Below are 20,542 nucleotides of genomic sequence, written 5' to 3' on the forward strand. Positions count from 1 at the left end.
CGAGCCAGTGGGAGACACAGCGACAACAACAACAACAGACAAGGACGAACCTGAGGCTACCTGGGAGGAGGTCTGGCAGCAAGCACGACGGTGCTGAGCAACGCCCTCCTGGAAACTGCTGATGTGTGGATGTGACACAACACAACTGTCCAAGATGAGGGGAAACGTCCACACCAGGTGGCTACCCACCCACCGTAAATATGTATATATATAATTGTATAATATATTGTATAATAATTGTATAATATAATCATAGACAAGAGAGAGAGAGAGAGAGAGAGAGTCGATTTGAAGCCGCAGTTGAAGGCGGTTGCCTTACGATTGTCTAACAGTTCTGAAAACAGGCTTGTGATTCGCTAGGAGTCCGATGACATCATCGTCGACACTCACCCTATCAGCGGTTTCACTGCCTTAAGGCAGTGTCACAATGGCCATTTTCGTCCAACCGTTGGGGCTGCGGGCAACGCCCGTACGCCCAACCGGGAGCGAGTTCATAGTTATCCGTAAGCTGGTGTCACACTGGGCTTTTTTCTTCCCACCGAGTTAACGCCAGCTAGGGCAACCAGGTGTGCATCACACACGGCTAAGGTCGGTTGCCCGTATCCCCATCCACAACATAAACAAAGCACTTGCCCTGTATCAACATGGCGTCATCTGCTAAAGTAAGGGCTGTCGCGGCTTGTGCTGCCATTACCCAAGTTATGGACTTATTGCTGCAGTTAAACGGAAGGAAGAAACATTAGTGGGTGTGGCATGCCTGTGGTTCCTCCATGACAGTTCTCATTGTCACCACTGCGTGTGCACGGCCAACCCACCCATCTTGACTCAACCACATAAACACGTGGATTGAATAACAACACACACACACACACACACACACACACACACACAACAGACTCATTAGGAACCATTGCAGATGTTTCTGACAAACAGAAGCGACTTCACCATTTCTTGAGTGTGGTTCATGAACCAAAAACTAAACTTAAAGAAGAGAGCAGTCGTCTTTAACACTGCTCTCTTCTTGCCATTGGGTATGTTTGGTTTGTATGAACCACTCACCATATAAGTTCTAACACACTCAAGGAAATGGTGAAGCCATTTTTGTTTGTGAGAAACATCTGCCATGGTTCATGATGAGTCTGGTGTGTGTGTGTGTGTGTGTGTGTGTGTGTGTGTGTGTGTGTTAGCTGCTCACACGCAGTGGTGACAATGAGAACTGGCACGGAGGAACCACAGACACGCCACACCCACAACAGCTTCTTCCTTCCATTTAACTGCAGCAACAAGTCCATAACTTGGGTAATGACAGCACAAGCCGCAAGAGCCATTACCTTAGCAGACGATGCCATGTTGATACAAGGCAAGTGCTTTGTTTACATTGTGGATGTGGCTACGGGCAACTGACCTAGGCCGTGTGTGATGCACTGTGGGGTTCTTGAAAGGTCTGGACTTCCGAAAATCCCGTAAATTCTCAGCAATAAAAAAATATAAAATAAAATAACTGAAAATTGAGTTATCAGACTCACAGCCCCTCTAGTCCTTATTTATTTAAATATCTGACCAATCACATCTCTCATAGGGTAAGCAAAAGCCAGATAAACCTGCTCTTAAGTTTATTGAAAACAACAAAGAAACTCGCTGGAAATTAAGAAAAAATAATTAATCCAAGCACACAGCAACCTAGCTAGCTATCTTAAAATATCTTAGGAATTAGATTACTTAGCCGCAGGTGGGGAGAAGCCAAGCCACACCTTCTACCTCGTGTCTGGAGCCTGGAGTCCTTCTGTCCTCTTCTCGTCCCTCACTGCAAAGCGCCGTGCCCTCCTTACCTCCCAACGGCTCCCATCGCCTGAGTACACAATCACTCTGGAATTGTGGATACTACAGGCAGGAAAACCCCACGATGGACAGCGTGGCGCAGGAGGCTGGGGAGGGACGTCTATTCGCAGCCGAGTCTGGGCAGGAGATGGACGGAAAGATGGCGGCGGTCCCACAATGCTCAGGCTGGGTTCCGCGGTCAAGATGCCAGCTCTTGCCATACGGCATCTCGTTTTCTGTGGAACACTTACGCTAAAACGCCCTAATGGCTATGGATTGTTATTTATTAATAACCTAAACATGCAACTGGTCATAGTGGGTCATACATCCCACACATAGCTCAGCGTTGGCAGTAATAACGAATCTGATTTGAAATAGCGCGCATTCCTGCCTTCTAGTTTTTCCGGCCTGACTTGTGAATACTCCTGCTCTCTCAACCAAAATGGCGGGGACTCCTGCAGTATTTTTCCACTGGCCACTCCCTGAATAATGAAATCATGACACGCACACCCGGAAAATTTGGATTTGCCGGTTGCCCAAGTTGCGGCCAACATGGTGGGAAGAAAAGGGCTCAGTGTGACACCAGGTTACGGTCAACCGACAATTCGCTCCCGGATGGGCACACGGGCGTTGCCAGTAGCCACAACGGATAGAAGAAAACGGCCAGTGTGATACTGCCTTAACCCTTTCATTGCTAAACGCTCGCAGTGAGCGTTAGGCGTATTTGCTGGTGGCACTAAACGCTCGCTGTGAGCTCCACCCACACTCAAATCTCCCGTGTATGAAAGTGTTCCAACACTAATTCTCACAACACAGGATTGCCAATTGAGTGGGTTCTTCACTAAATTTGGTGGAAAATCATATCAGCAAATCTACGGACGAGTAACTGGTGGATGTTCTTGCCTAATATAGCGGCATTTTTGCATAGCTTCACCTATCACCTGACTGATTATTTGACCAAATAGTTGTAAATATTGCAGATGGCAATACACCCTTGCCAGAGTCTGAAGAAGAGATGTCCGCAGTTACCTCAATATGGCTGATCATCCCGCACGCACCGACGTAAGTGTTAACATTCAACACTCCTTGAACGTGCATGTACAGTCGACGATAGAGAGTACCGATGTGATGAAAAAATCTCGATATAAAAAAAGTGAAAATATAGGACAATTTTCACGAAGACAAAAGACATACTCGCGATATAAATGGTTGGCATTTTCATTTTTTACGTGCTTGTGCAGCCGTGATGTCTATATCACCGCTACAATAATTGGCCAACAGCACACGACACATTGCAGTGATTAGGCAGTGTCCATGTCCATCCAGTCCGCTCCTCATCACTTAAGCGCTGCGCTAGTAGTTGAACCACTTTACTACGAATCCCAAACACATCCCAGCCAGCGGAGGAAACGTGAGGGTGATGGAGGGGGGGGGGGCTTGGGTAGTGCGGTGTATGTGGTTTTTGGCGTGTTCGTGAGACCGAAAAAAGTCTTGCCTTCACAGCTTGGAAGTAAACATTGGCAATTTATGAGCCTTGCGTTTCATTGTATTGTGTAGTAAATTGCTTTTAAGCATAGTTATTCTTGGGATAATGGATATATAAAAAAAAAAAAAAAAAAGGTTTTTTTCAGTCCCTAACCCTTTCGTATATAGGGGATTTCCTGTAGTGTCATGGTTTTCAGAATGTTTAGCCTGGTAGCGGTATCTGGCAACTATACCACGGTGACGCATTCACTGGCGATGTTAGTGACGCGTTTCAGTGTGTACCGTGTGTGTGTGACCGTGAAATTATACTATTGTATAATATTATAGTATATTATAATATAATGTAGTTAGAAATATACCAGATTACATGACTTCAATTTAGAAATGCGATAATGAATGTCTTCTACATGATGATGATGATGATGATGACGAGGTAAAACATCACGAACAGTCTGAAACACTTTTTCTTATTAAACTTTGAAAATACCGTGTGCAATGCTATCCTTCACAGAGGCAGGCAGTGACTAATGCTCCTTACCATCAAACAGCAAATAGGCTTGAGGGTCTAGCTGTTTAACTCGCAGCCTTAATTCCCGTCACTATAAAGCCTCAAAGACAATTCAGATCATCAAAAATCTAAAATTATTTATCTGTGAAGATTACGTAATATCGAAGTATAAATACGTGTGTGTGTGTGTGTGTGTGTGTGTGTGTGTGTGTGTGTGTGTGTTGCTGACTAGCTGACCCCTTGTCGCTGATGGACATGTCTCCCGTCCCCACCCAGCCTCTCTCTCTCTCTCTCTCTCTCTCTCTCTCTCCTATTTTTTTAGGTATTAAAAATTATACGTTTCCACAGCCACTGACGTGACAGCTCAACTGCAGTGCCTGCGGACATAAGAGCTTTGATAGAATACTGCTGCTCCAGCCATCAATGCCCGCGGTCGACGACGCCATCATGTGAACGTTTATAGCCTATTATTACGTATAAATTTTTTTATAAAGAACAAGATCTCAGCTGTCAGGAATTTTTTGTTTTTGGTTTAAAGGCATAAACAATCTCCTCTAATAAGTGCAGTATATTTTTAAATGTATCATAGTTTGATAAACAACTTAGTTGCTCTTGACTAAATTTGAACGAAACTAAAAGCTCGTGTCAAAATGAAGCGACAGAGCCTAAAGAAAAAATATTTATTAAGCGTTAGCGACGGGCACTTTTGATAAATATCTATCTTAAAATTATGTAGAGTGCACCTGTGACCACCAATCACCACAACAGTACGATTTTGATAGGATATAATAATTTTCATGTCGCGTGGAAGGGTTGCCAAATGTCGCTTTCTGAACGAAACTTACTGGACAGTGTGTCACTACTCTCTATAGCCGACTGTACGTTCGCAAGAGAGGCATACATAACCGACTCCTATAGATCTACACCTCCTCTTTCCAGTGGTGTTTTTGGTTTTTAGCTGTGATGAATAGTTTTTGAGATACAGAGGTTAAAAGAGACCCCCCATTGGGCTGCCCGACTGCGCCTGAGGGGACAGTCGCGTCCGCACTGCGCGCAAGGAAAGGGTTAAGGCAGCGATGCCGCTGACCGGGTGAGCACCGGCGATGACGTCATTGGACTCCCAGTGAATCACAAGTGTGTTTTCAGAGCTGACATGACTCTCTCTACTGTCCCTCCCTCCCCACACCCTTCTCCTTGTTTTCATCCTCTTTATCTCTCCGTTTCCTCCACCACTTTTCCTTGTTCTCCCTTCTTACATCCTCTATTGGTATTTTTTCATGACTCACTCTGTCCCTCTCCTCCCTTTCCCCTTCTGTATTTACCTAATTGTGAAAAGAAAGAAGTGATATAAAAGAAGTTCTGCCCCGCCAAACTAATTCCTGCGCGAAGTTCGTATTTACGAAGCAAATGTTGAAAGTCAAAACAAGAATTATAGAATCATTTATTGGGACCGCGTCGTAACAACGAAACGTCGTAGGAAGTGTTTATAAGAGTGTGGGAAAGGTCAATAGGAGTGTTGGAAAGATTTATAAAAGTGTGGGGAGGGTTTATAAAGCCTTAAAATATATATAAATAATAAAAAAATACATATAAGGTCGCTACTTCGCGGATTTTCGCCTATCGCGGGGGGTTCTGGAACCTAACCCCCACGATAGACGAGGGATTACTGGATATCGCTTCTTAGGTCCTCTTTCTCCATACTTTTATACTTCACAACATGCACTTAGTTACTTCACAGTGTGCACTTATTCACTTAACCCTGAACATAGGTGTTTCTCTGTCCTTTTCTTTCCCTGATTTTGCTTTTCTATGCCCTTTTGCTATTTTCCACTATTACTTTTCACCGTCGCTGCCATGCCTTACAGGTCAAAAGAAGAAGAAGAAGAGGAAAACAACACCGAGAGTTCAACGGTATCCTCTCGAGTTTCGCGATCCTTGAGTTTAGCACTTAGTCCTAAATTCTTACCATCATGACTTTCGCGCATTACCGCCACGAGTTTCGCGTTGCTTTGACACGTACGGGTCGCATCTACCTTCCATCGGCGTCATACATGCTGTCTTAAAAGGTGGTGTCCAACCACTGGGGCTCTTGGCATCCGCGGTTGCCCAAATGCCCAACCGGGAGCAAGTTGTTGGTTGTCCTTATGAATGGAAAACGGTTGTGAGTACGAGTGTGGGTATGACCGAACGGCTGCGTGTAAACAAACAGATGAAGGCAGTGGCTGGGGAGTGAGGAGCAGTGGAGGATGGCCCACCAAGAGATTCGTAAAATGGACTGGCAGAGATGGTTTGCTTACCACTTAATTAACTAGATAAGAGAACACCTCGTGCTGTGGAACCACAGTCCAAAACCCTTTTTCTCAAGTCTATGAAAATTGTAGATCTCCCGGTGTTGTTTTCCTCTTTTTTTCCTTCCTCTTCTTCTTTTGACCTGTAATGCATGGCAGCAACGGTGAAAAGTAATAGTGAAAAATAGCAAAAGGACATAGAAAAGCAAAATCAGGGAAAGAAAAGGACAGAAAAACACCTAAGTTCAGGGTGAAGTGAATAAGTGTGCACTGTTAAGTAACTAAGGGCTGCTTTCACAGTCACTTTGTTTTGATCATTACCAATGGTGGAGATCGCCGCTTACCGTTGCCAGATTGTCATACTCAGAACATAGTATTTACTGGTTTCTGACGCCTAACTATTGCCAAGAAACATCAGGATCTAACTCTTTAACCCCTTCAACATGAGGATGCGTATACTGTGTCCTTGCGTGCCCCGTACCATATCCGAGAACGCGCATACTGCGTCCTGGCGCGCTTTAGCCAATATACGAGTTATTTTATCTTTATATTTATGCTTACATCTTAAAATTACAAATTAATTTATGCTTCTTTATGTGCACCATTTAATTCTGCATGTTTTCATATATAATACATGATGATTATGTTGAGTTTATGGCTGAAAACATGTTATATTCAATAGTAACATTTGAAATTTGGCGCGCACGGCGATCCTGGATACGGCCCCGGGCGCTGTTTTGGCCCGGCCGTAGTGAGTTTCTTTACGTGCACCATTTAATTCTGCATGTTTTCATATATAATACATGATGATTATGTTGAGTTTATGGCTGAAAACTTGTTATATTCAATAGCAACATTTGAAATGTGGCACGCGCAGCAATCTCGGATATGGCACAGGGCGCTGTTTTGGCCCGGCCATAGTGAAGGGATTAAACGATTACTATAAATGAGTTTCATTATTGAAGCTCAGAAGACAGTTTAGGGGTAAGATGTTGGGGAATATAATCGGCTGAGTACAATAATCTGGCAGTGTTGTCGCCGCTTAGTATTTCGTGTGAAACTGGCCGATGGGGTAGTGGTGACTGCAGAGGAAGCGAGAGATGTTGAGAGTGTGTGGTAAGTACAGGGCTAGGCTAACCCCGCAGCCGCCACTACCCCATCGACCAGTTTCGCGTGAAAATACTATTGCGGCGATCGCTGCCATTGGTAACGATCAAAACAAATAAAATGACTGAAAGCGGCCCTAAGTGAATGTTGTAAAGTATAAAAGTGTGGAGAAGGAGGACCTAAGAAGCGATACAAAGCATTACAGGTCAAAAGAAGAAGAAGGTCCACTACACTGGCCTGTGTTGCAAGAAATATCTCCCCGATGAAATTAGTCATTCTGCTGTCCACCACACATGCGCCTGGTTTTGTTCTAGTTTGTCCACTTGTGATCTTTGTGAGCGGTGAGGGAAATATGAAAACAGCAAGCAAGTTGAACCTCTCTGCGAGCTATTTTGCGGCAACTGCAGCGGTTTACGTTCGATAAGCATTGAAAAGTCAATCACGATATTAGTGATTTAATGATTTATAACAGAAAGAGTTAGCAGATTATTTCATAACACACAGAAAATTACCAGAAAAATATAGGTTTGTCCAACTGTCCCACGGGTGACCGCGAGCAACCGCCCTTACTTTAGCAGATGACACCACATGGATCACAAGCGTGTATTCAGAATTTCAGAACTGCCAGCCAATTGTAAGGCAGCCGCCTTCAACTGCAGCTTAAAAACAACCTGTTCTCACTTCCAATTTTCTGCCTATTACCAAGGTACGTATTTTAGACAACAAGGGAGTAAAGCCGAAAAAATTGTGATAACAAGGGAGTAAAGTAAAAAAAAAAAAAAAAAAAAAAAAAAAAGTAATTATTTTCCACGGGTCAGAACCAATAAGCGCTTTTACATGGATTTCAATACCTTGAGTTTTGTGATCCTCGAGTTTAGCGCCATACCTTTGGAATGAAGCAAGCGCAAAACTCGAGAGGGTACTGTACAATTCTCATATATTGGAGAAAAAGTTTTTTGGACTGTGGTTCCACAGCACGGGGTGTTCTCTTATCTTGTTCATCAAGTAGTAAGCAAACCAGCTTTGCCAGTCCATTTTACGAGTCTATTGTCTATCTTCCACTGCTCCTCACTCCTCAGCCTCTACTGACGTCTGGTTGTTTACATACAGCCGTGAGGTACCCACTTACCCACGCTCGTCCCCACAACAGTTTTCCATTAATACGGACACCCAACAACAATTTTTTTTTTTTTTTTTACATATACAAATACGATAATGTTTGCAATTTCTTTTATTTGTTTTGTATGTTTATTATTTCTTTTATTATTATTATTATTATTATTATCATTATTATTATTAGTAGTAGTATTAGTAGCAGTGGTATTGTTATTATTATTATCATTAAAATTCGTAGGCTAGTAGTAGTGTTCACAGGAATGATACCCCCCAGATCTTTGTGAATCTTTGAAAGAGTGCAATTTAGGTCCTAACAGAGGGGCGGCCGCCCCCAGGGATCCACCATTGGACGGGAAAGGGAGGAGAGGGAGGGAAGGGAATGGGGAGGAGGGGATGGGGCAGAAAAGGACAGGGAGAGGGAGGGAAAGATCTGTGTGGGACATGTAATTTTTTTTTTTTTTGTGTGTGTGTGTGTGTGGTCAATACTGCAACTTTCCAAGGGAGGAGGGAGGGGACAGGAAAGGGGGAAGAGGAGAGATCGGTGTCATGTGAGAGAGGAGGAAGTGAGGAGTGGGAAGGAAGGAAGGAAGGAAGGGTGGTGCGACAGCTGCAGTAGCCAGGGAGGAAAGGTAGGGAGGATATGGGGGAGTGAAGGGGAAGGGGAGGAGGGTAGGAAGGGAAGGAGTTCTCCTGAGTTTGAGCGAAAACGAAAGATTACTAATATAGGAAAGTCATGACGGGAACAGTGAAACATTATTCAAACTGTCCAACATATTAAGAGAAAATACATCAACTGCAACTGGTAATAGTTGTTTACTTTCCATGACCTCTTTAGTATTGTTTCTGTTGCCATTTTGGATCGTAGCTTTATTTTTAGTGGTCTGTTTTTCCTTCCTCATATCTTCCAAAATCTAGTTATTTCATCTACTTCTTTCCTCTATCTTTTCCTCCTCTTCAGTATTCATATTTCTCAATATAGTTTTCACCTTACTCCTCTCGTAACTCTCTCTGAGCCTTCACTGTTTTTTTTCTTCCTTGACACCAAACACTATAACACACTTTTTCTTTCCTGCCATGTCCCTCACCATTGTTTCTCTATTTTTTAGTACATTCACAACTTCTTTTTCTTTGTTCCTGTTGCTGTTGTTCTAGAATTTTCCTAAAGCTCGTTTTTTCCTTGTCTTTTTCACTTCTCCACTCCTTCAATTCATCATTGACCACATCCTTAATCTTTCCTCTACCTTTACACCCACACTCTGCTGATCATTTCCTATCTTCTTTGCTACCTCTCTTTATCATTTCTACCATCTTCTCTATGTCTTTGTTTGTCCCCATCACACTCCTCTCTCTTTCCATTTTCAAAATTTGTATCTCATGGTCTTTTTAAATTTTTCTATCTTCAGTTGAGCTATTTCTTTTTGGCTTTCTAGTGGCTCCTTAGGCAATTTAATTATTTCTTCCCTCGAATTCCCTACCATTTTCTATGTCTCTAAGTCTCTTTTCCTTGCCTCATTATTTCTCTTTTTTACTTCAGTAAGTGCCTGTGTGGGTGTGGGTGTGAGGGTGTGTGGGTGGGTGTGGAGTGTGTGTGGGTGTGTGGGAGTGGGGGAGGTTAAACAGGAACAAGGAATGTACAGTACCTGTGGCAATACATAGCTGACTGTGAGGAATCAAGGCAGAGGTAATCTTCATGAGTATTCTGGCCTCCTTGTCACTCTCAATGCTTCCACAGCACTCCCTCAACAAGGATAAGGATTCACAACTGGAATGAAAGGAAGAAATGTCTGTAAATATTTATCTTAAGACTAAACTTTCAGCAACTGCAAGGCATTAATATTTCTAATATATAAGTAGTGTATATGTAATATATGTGTGTGTTTGTGTGTATATTTAACTATTTGTATTTATCTAGTAGTATACAGGGCCTGAGTTACTTCTGTGTGGTCCTGTCTCCATATCTATATTTGTTCACGGTTTCCTTCAGACTCTGCATACACTTTGCCTCCATCACTTCCTCCAATTAATTCAAAGTATTTATACAGTGCAGTCTCCAGGATTGCGAGTTTCAAGTTTGCGATTCACCGAGTTTGTGATAGAGACCACAAAAAAATGATTTTAATTGAAAACTGAAATTGTGACATAACCCGAAAGGAAAAGGAAAAGGTTGCTAAATCCCGCGTTTTTTCACAACTTGTGTTAATCCTTGACTCCCATTCTCGCTCTTACCCACCCCCTGGGCCTTTCCATTGGCCGCGGGAAGCATGGTGAGTGGGATCCGGGCAGCCAGGCGCATGTGTGTGAGCAGCCCCGACCGCGCGCTGGGCCCGAGCAGCTGACGGGCGGCTGATGATTATGGTGGTGGTGATGAGTGTCGGCGGTGCGGCCCCCGCATTGGCACCACCCAAACAGCAATTTCACTGGGGCCTGCATGTGTGTGGCTGTGCCCATTGTGGGACCAGGTTCCTCAATTTGCCAATTCTCACTTTCCACATGTTGCGTGGGACCCCTTTCCTTTCTTCCATCTCTTCTTTTTCAAAAAGATGAGATGGAAGAGAAGAAAGGGGTCCCATGCAACATGTGGAAAACAAGAATCGGCAAATCGAGAAGCCCAAACCCACAACAAACACAGCCACACACACACACACACACACACGGGCCCTGACAAAAACACCGTTTAAGCGGCGCCGATGCAAAGGCCACGACGCCGACACTCATCACCACCATCACCATCATCAGCCGCCCGCCAGCTGCTCGGGCCCAGTGCGCGGCCGGGGCCGTCCGCACACATGCGCTTGGCCACCTGGATGGGTGGCCAAGCACAAGTTGTCGATGGTTTTCAATTTTCCCCATAAGAATAATGGTTCAAAGTTTGCGATTTCAACGTTTGTGACCCGCAACATCAACCTATTTATCGCAAACTTGGAGACAGTACTGTATTTCTATGGGGAAATCTGTAAATACATCTGAGCATACCTCCACTCCCACCAGTCCCCCCAAGCAAGATCCCATGCAGCTAACCTATCCATCTCAGGTCCCTTCTGGAAGGATCAATTGTCATGCCCCTGCCACAAGTTACATGGGTGTCTCTTTGGTCTCCTCCAATCAGGGTTATCTCATAAACAACCCTATGAGCAGGATCAATGTCCAGGAATCAGGCCATATGCCCACATAGCCAGAGTTGGTGTACATGACCTAAGCTGGTACCAGGCCTCAATTCAGTTTAATTGAATAGTTACTGGGTGGACACGAAGTCATTCCAGAGATAGCCCATGATCCTGTGAAGGCACTTTAGAACATATGAACGTAAGGAGTCTGCAAGAGGCCAGTTGGCCTATACAAGGCATCTCCTGTAATCCTAACCCCACCTTACCTCACTATCCATAACTTTATCCAACCTCTTCTTGAATGTATCTATGCTATCCAGGCAAATTAATGTTTATCATGTCGTGTATTCCCCAAGTGCACATGCGTGGTGGACAGGGCTGGGCCAGCCCACCCACCCACACTTTTATCTTCAACTAGACACTTCTTTTAAGCTTGGAATGGAAGCTGGCCCATCTTGCTGAGCAAAGAGAGCCATTTCTTTGGTATTCCCAGCGGTAATGCCTGAAAACCCATCTAGAATGGGCTGGGCCAGCCCATCAAGCCTTCACCCAGCCTGGTTGGAGTAAAGGTAGTGTGTGAGGACAGCAGCAGAGTAGGAGGGAAGGTATAGAAGGTGCAGGAACACTGTGTAAACAAACAGCTGCTCTACCCATGATGGGGTACTTTAACCCTTATACCCCGTGATAAAATGAGCAGGTGGTTTTAAGTTACGTACATAAAAAACAGGTAACTAATATTAGTAGGTGTTCCTTTCCTTACCTTAGTGTTGTCAAACTATTGTAACAAATACTGGGATGATTATATATCATTTGAAAGCTTAGAAGTTGCTCTTTGCTGTGGTATAATGATAAATGAACAAATGGAACGTATATATTCCACTAGATGGGGACCCTCCAGTATCACCTCACACTCATCATCTGATGTCATCCTTTTCAAGGTCAGTAAGAAGACAAAAAACAATTCTCACATATTATCATGTATCATATCATGTGCCTGAAATACTTATTTACTCATGGAAATACATATATATCTGCTATCTTGCCTAGAAATGGGTAAAAAAAAAAGGATAAAATACAGCACACTTCGTGACTGTGTACTCACCGCGGGAAAATCTGGAGCCAGACAACAAAATAAACAAATCCTTATAAAAGCTTGAACGTGATGGGCCAAGCATCCATGTTGAAAACATGAGGACCAATGATAGGGCTTGATGTATGACGCATAGCCTCAATCATAAACAAACTTGTGTCTTAAAAAGAGTGCGATATTTGAAGAGCCCCACGATCGTGGCACGACGGAGACTAACATAAAAGCCATGATCGTGCCTGACGGAGCATAAGGGTTAAATGTCAACTCATTACTAAACCAAGTATTACTAGTATATTGGTTGGTCATCAATGCATGCGTTCATAAGTCGCATACATAATAACTCAAGCACTACCTTTAGTACCACAACTGGCTAAATACACACCTAATCGTTCATCCCACCACCATATTCCATTTCTTTTTACTTACTATGTTCTTTCCATATGACATTTCATGTTTTTGAAAACCCTCTCAGCAGCCTCCAGTAACTTCACACGTATCCTTCTATTTACAACAACATCCTGAAAAACAAGTGCAGTGTGAGTAGTAGGAAAAAGTAATTTGTGTTTACAGGGGTATACATGTTATCACCATTACCATTGTTATTGGTGGAATGATACATAAACAGGAAAACATGAGGCATATACTAGATGCCAAACATCCTTTACACAGCAACTCCTGTGAACTCATTATTTAAACATCTCCTTTTCACCATATACTCCAGTCAAGTCTATAAATATCCAGTCCTTCCTTTCACGTTCAGTCTCAAAGTACATTAATACCATATCAAATTCAGCTGCTTCATGACCAATTCAAAGGGTTAAGTTATAAGGGAGATAAAAAAATGTAACAGGTTAGAGAACTTGATTTGTTATAGCATTCATTCAAGACTAACTGAGTCCCAAGGGGGCACTGGTCTGATACAGAGTCAACTTTGGTGTAGAACATCTCTTTCTCTTCAGTTTCACACATCTCAGTAGGAGTGTAAGTTTCAACAAGAGGCAAGAAGCCCAGCATGAGCTTCAGCCTCACTCGCATTATAAGCTCAAGTGAAGTAACCTCAACCACAAACATCTGCAATGGCTAGAAATGCCTATAGCTATCCTCCTAAAATGGGTACGATTGTTCATGCTGGACCAGTTGTATGTGTAGCCTCACTAATGATTTCACCACTGATGGGCCTCCTCATCTTACAGCATCCCACTTTATCCACCTTCAGCTTTCTGAATTCATTTGCTAGGTAAGGCAAGTGGTGGCCCTCAGAGAGACTTAGGACATTCTAGAAGCCACCACACAAAGTAAGCCCTCCAAAGGTTAATCCTGCACCTGGTTGTGTGGGTGGGCAAGTGGACAATAGACTTGACAACTTGATTATGCTGAGTTGTCAGGTGGAGAAATGAAGCTTTTTAGGGATTAAAGGATGTCCAGTTCTTTCAGCCCCATTCAGAAAAGAGAGTAAGGTCAGAAGTAAATGCAATGTATTGTCTAGCCTTAGGTTAGGTAGCCTCTGGTTAAAAAGTTAAAAGTAATGCTGAGAAGAGTCATTGGCATATAAGAGAAGATATATTGTTTACCTGTATGGGTAAAATTCTACAAGTGTGCTAGTCTCACATGGGCAGATGAAACATTTTTTTTTTTCAGTTTTCAGTGTTATGAAATAATGTGATAATTGTTTCTGCCACAAATCATAAATGACTGACTTTTCAATGGCTGCTGCACCCGCCGCTGCCTGCCGCCGCAGCCACAAAACAACTTACAGAGAGAGGTTCAATATGCATACTGTCTATTCCATAACTGGGCGTTATCGCGATAAGTTATCACGATACTTTATCGCTGATAACAAAATCGGGTTATCGGCCATCCGCTACTTATTTAAATATATATCAGTATCTTCGTTACTTTTGTAACCAAACTAGCGATAATCGCTACTTTTTTCGCCTCAGAAAAAAAAAGGTGTCTCCTCCCTACTGCACATGCGTGGCCCGGGCGCCCGGTGTTGTATGAAAAAATTTGGGGTATGAAATATCTTCGGTGAAGAGATTTCATACTTAGATCATCAACATTAAAACACTATATAGATTATTTTCTGTATGTTAGGCTCAAAAATCAATATGTCAAAGAGAAAAATCATTTAACTTTGTCCCAAAAATGATTATTCTCTGCCTCAAATTTGATATTCCATATTTGTTTGTGAGCATGCCTTGGTATTGAAGGCACCCGGTGTTGTGTTATTTGGTGTCCAATCATCAAAAGCTGCCGCTTTTGTTTACAAACACTGGTCTCTCGTGAACTACGCATTTTCAGACCAATAAGCGTAGCCCTGTACAGTCTCACAAAGGTTTTTAACACATTAAGAGTAGTTGCTGGAAGGCTGAATCAGACATACAGTACCACCATCCTCGCTGTTTCGAGAACGACACTCTGTACATATAAATACAATCCGTACACAGTGTCATTCTGTAATGTGTATATTATAATGTACATGTGTATGTATGACTGTACGTGTGGCGACACCCGGTCGGTGTCGCACAACAGGATGTCTAACAACACGTCGTGCTTTTGGCCGTGGGAAGCTGTGATGAACTGACACTAGGATCAGCAAATGATGACTTTCATCAACAGTCATAGAAACAGCGAGGATGGTGGTAGTGGTACTGTATGTCTGATTCAGCCTTCCAGCAACTCTTAATTATGGTTAAAAAGCTTTGTGAGACTGTACAGGTCAACGCTTGCTGGTCTGAGCATGTGCAGTTCACGAGAGACCAGCGTTTGTAAACAAAAGCGTTGACGGTGGGGACGCCAAATAACACAACACCGGTTCAGGCGTTTCTAGTAATACCATCCATATGTACAGGTCAACGTGTGGTTTTCAGGTTTTGTAAGTTTTCTAAAATACAGATAATAAAAATTTGAAGTCATCTATGTTTTTTATTTGAAATATCAATATAGTACAGGTAACTCTCGATTTACGCGAGTTTGGTTTACACGTTTTTAAAATAACACGGGGTCCAAAATCCATATAAATGTTTAATTTACACGTTTTTTCACTTATACGCGATATTTTATGGAGTGGCCACCAGATGCCTCATGCAACTGGACTCACACGGCGCCGCGGCCACACAGCTGAGCTCAGTTCTTCCCGCGCGCCACTTGAACAACAATACAGTACCCACGCTGCCACGCTACTCAACAGTCAACAATATGGGTGGGCAGATACCGGTACCAGTACCGGTACTAACGGTACCAGCTATACGGTATGGTACTGGTACCAGACTGCTCGATACCGGTAGCAGACTGCTAGGTACCGGTACCAATACTAGCTAGTTGCTCATGGTTTCCCTCATTTTTTCCTCACACGAGTGAGGCTGAGACTGAGTGCCTGAGTGGATATCTCGGTGATATGGATATTCTCTCTCTCTCTCTCTCTCTCTCTCTCTCTCTCCACTGAATGGAGTGAATATTTATTTTTCGATAGAAACCTACCTCTTGCTTGATTTACATTGTTTTTGATTTATGCTACCTCGTCAAGGACACAATACTCGCGTAAATCGAGAGTTACCTGTATCGTTTTCGCCTATTGGACTTATTGCTAGCTAGTATCGAAATTGTGGATTAATATCGGGTATTGGTTATCGGTTATCTCCTATATTTGTGTTTCCAGTTACTGAATATCGGTTATCACCGATAAGGTTTTCCATTATCAGTTATCAGATATCAGGAATAAGGTTTTCTGTTATCGTGCCCAGCTATGGTCTATTCATATCACTCACTGCTCACACTCGGAAGTGGACACACTAATTGAACAAAACCAGGTAAATTAATGTTTTTTCCTGCTGTGTAATCCCCTCGTACGCATGCGTGGTGGACAGCAGCGTGACTTGTTTTTGCAAGGAGGTGTTTCTCGCAACACAGGCCCACGAATTGGACCACACACGCCGCCGCCATGTCCCGTCCCGCGCTTTGTATTTCCGCCGCCCCAAACCACAACCCAAATAAATTTAACCAAACCTAACTTAACCTAACCTACCTAACAGGAGGGGGGCTTCACCCTCCTCGACCTCCTTAAGGGAGGCGATGCAAGCACTTTTGATGAAAAATATCACTTTGTGTGACAGTTATTATTTTAGGGTTTTGACGTTTCTAAAGCCGGTGTCACACTGGACAAATCTACCCAGCAACGGACAGAATGTCCATTGCTGGGTATTTGTCCGTTGAGATTTTGTGGTCCGTTTAATCCAAAGTCCGTTAAATCGAGGGCCGTGTATGTATTATGAAATAGTCTGCGTGAGTGATGATTTTTTCTCATTATTCTCGCTTAGAGGGGCCTTTAAGAAACATGGTCCCCGCAGCTACCAGGTTAATGAACAGAATGAGAATGAGAATCTGCAGGCCTGGGTTTGAATCTCTGACTGAGCAGTCAACACCCGGCCTACCCAGCTGCTCACCCTTCCTTTCTAATTAACACCCGGCCTACCCAGCTGCTCACCCTTCCTTTCTAATTAACACCCGGCCTACCCAGCTGCTCACCCTTCCTTTCTAATTAACACCTGGCCTACCCAGCTGCTCACCCTTCCTTTCTAATTAAAACCCAGGGCACGTCACTTCACTTATTTGCTGTCCCCACCCAGATGGTCCCCTCGAGCAAGCTCCCACGCAGCTGCTCTCTCCATCCTAAGTCCATCCTGGCAGGATCACTCTACCTGCTCCTGCTATGAGCTACATGAGCATCCCCTTGGTCTCTTCCACTCAGGATTGTCTCTTACAGAAACAACTCTATGAGCAGGATTGACATCTGGGAGGCGTGCTGCCTGCCCATATAGGCGGAGATGGTGTTCATAGACTAAGCTGAAAACAGGCCTTGATTCAGTTTCATCATGTGGTTGCTGGTTTGACATTTAAGTCATTCCAGTGATACCCAATGATCCTGTGATGGCACATGATACCAAAGGCATTGACACACCTTGCCAAGTCACTATTCAGTGTTCATGCCTCACAGCCATAAGGTAAGACAGGGATAACAAGCGACATAAGGGGGCGTTAACCCCTTTGGGTCCAAAAATGGCCTATTCCAAAATGTGCAGAAATCTATTCAAAATCTAGAATCACCACCAGAATATTTATTTCCAACAAAAAACAATCTTGACACATTTAAAGTCCATATAAAGGTCACAAAGGTCACGTGGTGTAACCCAGAATATGGCATAGCAGCCGGACGCACCCCATACACACGTATTATAGTACATAATCTTTTTCCCTGGACATGGGTAGCAATGGGTTTGACTTTACTCAGCCTTGAAGCATGATGGTATAGCATATGGTGGTACCGTTTATTTTTTTACCACCCTCTCAGCACGAGTGAGGCGAAGCAAAGTGATCAATGGCCTTTGTGCCTTTGAAGCAAGTAGGGCACGTTCAGCTACACTGCCTCCTCCTCTCCCAGATTGCTTGCCTATTTGCCCTGCAGGATGGACACAGAACTAACAATTAAAGAATGTGAGAAACATCAGGATCAAGAAAATTGAAGAAAGAAGGAGGAATGCAATGTGTCTGGCACCTGCACTTTGGTGTCACCCCCTCCTCCTCCTCCTACCTCACTGCCTGGGCCCTCCACAACACAGTTGACAACTTCCACACCCATGCAACAAGCCTCTGCTAGGATGATGAACATCAGTAGAGACCTTGAAGACATCAAAGATACTATGGTCGGTTCCATGAGAACTAGCATAGATTTTCCTTCAGGGGTGGACTCGCGGACATGGCGTCATTGCTTGAGTGACAGTCTCCGCGCCACTCATTGGCTGTTGTTTAGTAGATCTGAGGTGGGTCAATTTCATTTGCCATGTCATAGCCTACTCTCTATCGCTCTCTGTTACCTCTTAAAATCAACACTTTTGGTATATATATGTAGTTATTCTTATAATCGCTCTTCCTTATGGCTATTTATTAGTTTATCACCCACAAATATTAGAAACACTTCAGGAATAATGACAGGACGATGAAAGAAATGAGAAGGTTCTTGCCTTAGGCCAATGTTTACGTTATGACTCTAGCATCACTACACATTATGTTAGTACTAGGCCAGGCCTAAAAATATACCAAGAAATCTTACAATAAATGAGTTCATTAGACTGTAACCTAGCACTTTGTAGTAGTAAAAAGTAGTAAAAAAGCTTTAGCATCAACAGTCGCTTCATTCACTGGACATTGTCCGTTTACATACAGTTCTGACTTAGTTTTGTCATGAATGTTGTTTCAGATTAATTTATAATAGTTCAAAAGGCACATACTTATCAATAAAGATATTATTGCATTAGTTTTCATCAGTGCAATCTGTTGCCTTAAAGCTCACAAATGATTTTGGTAGGAATACAAAGTCAATTTTATGTGCATCAGAACAAGTTAAGAAGTGGCCAATGAGCGCACAGTACCCATGCAATGATACCAAGTCTGCGAGTCCACCCCTGAAGGAAAATCTATGCCAGTTCTCGTGCAATCAACTACAGTACCCTCTCGAGTTTCGCGCTATCTGAGTTTCGCGATCCTCGAGTTTAGCGCATAGTCCTAAATTCTTACCATCTCAACTTTCGTGCATTACCACCCCGAGTTTCGCGGTGCTTTGACATGTAAGGGTTGTGTCTACCTACCGTCAGCGTCATGCGTGCTGCCTTAAAAGGTGGTGTCCAACCATTGGGGCTATGGGAAACCGCGGTTGCCTGTATGCCCAACCGGGAGCGAGTTAATTGTTGGTTGTCCGTATACATGGAAAATGGTTGTGAGTACAAGGGTGGGTAAGTGGATACCTCATGGCTGTGTGTAAACAAACAGACGACGGTAGTGGCTGAGGAGCAGTGGAAGATGGCCCACCAATAGACTCGTAAAATGGACTGGCAGAGCTGGTTTGCTTACTACTTGATTAACAAGATAAGACAACACCCCCTGCTGTGGAACCAGAGTCCAAAAAACTTTCTCCAGTCTCTGAAAACTGTAGAACTCTCTGCCCTTACTTTAGCAGATGACACCACGTGGATCACAAACGTGTTTTCAGAACTGCCAGCCAATATTGTAAGGCAGCCGCCTTCAATTGCAGCTTCAAAATGACCTGTTCTCATTTCCCATTTGTTGCCTATTACCAAGGTATGTATTTTGAGATAACAAGGGAGTAAAGTCGAAAAAGTTTTTTTTTCCCACTGGCCGGAACCAATAAGCGCTTTTACGCGGATTTCAATACCTCGAGTTTCGCGATCCTCAAGTTTAGCGCCATACCTTCAGAATGAAGCAAGCGTGAAACTCGAGAGGGTACTGTAAAATGAATGGGAGTATACATATGTTGACAGAGAAGAGTGCATCACAGAGGGAAGAGAAGGCACCCACTGCTGGCTTAACCCTTTCATTGCTAAACGCTCGCAGTGAGCGTTAGGCTTATTTGCTGGTGGTGCTAAACGCTCGCTGCGAGTTCCAGCCACACTCAAATCCCCCGCGTATGAGAATGTTCCAACACTATTTTTCACAACACAGGATTGTCAATTGAGTAGGTTCTTCACTAAATTTGGTGGAAAATCATATCAGCCCAGTGTGGCAAATCAACGGATAAGTAACTTGTGGATGTTCTTGTCCAATACAGCAGCATTTTTGCATAGCTTCACCTATCACCTGACTGATTCTTTGACCAAATAGTTGTAAATATTGCAGTTGGCAATACAACCTTGCCAGAATCTCAAGGAAAGATGTCCGCAGTTCCCTCAATATGGCTGATCATCCCGCACACACTGACGTAAGTGTTCACATTCATCACTCCCTGAACGTGTATGTATGTTTGCAGGAGAGGCATACATAACCGACTCCTATAGATCTGGGCCTTCTCTTTCCAATGGTGTTTTTGGTTTTTAGTTGTGATGAATAGTTTTTGAGATACAGAGGTTAAAAGAGACCCCCCATTGGGCTGCCTGACTGCGCCTAAGGAGATAGTTGCGTCCCATCCCACGAACAAAGAAAGGATTAACCCTTAACCCCTTCGCGCCGGATGTTCAAA

At 43.5% G+C, this 20,542-nt stretch overlaps 1 protein-coding gene across 6 annotated transcripts in view; it reads right to left on the reverse strand.

Moving 5' to 3' along the window:
• Positions 1 to 20,542, reverse strand: part of LOC126997302 (uncharacterized) — a 173,270-nt gene that overhangs the window by 25,073 nt on the left and 127,655 nt on the right. For all 6 annotated transcript variants that reach the window (XM_050858302.1, XM_050858304.1, XM_050858301.1 and 3 more), the window contains 2 exons: positions 12,943 to 13,034; positions 9,963 to 10,084 (listed from right to left, as the gene is read on the reverse strand). In XM_050858302.1, coding sequence (XP_050714259.1) covers positions 9,963 to 10,084; positions 12,943 to 13,034 — 214 coding nt within the window. The remainder of the gene's footprint in view (positions 1 to 9,962; positions 10,085 to 12,942; positions 13,035 to 20,542) is intronic.

The sequence above is a fragment of the Eriocheir sinensis genome, chromosome 12 (assembly GCF_024679095.1).
Source record: "Eriocheir sinensis breed Jianghai 21 chromosome 12, ASM2467909v1, whole genome shotgun sequence".
In the NCBI taxonomy this organism is placed as follows: Eukaryota; Metazoa; Arthropoda; class Malacostraca; order Decapoda; family Varunidae; genus Eriocheir; species Eriocheir sinensis.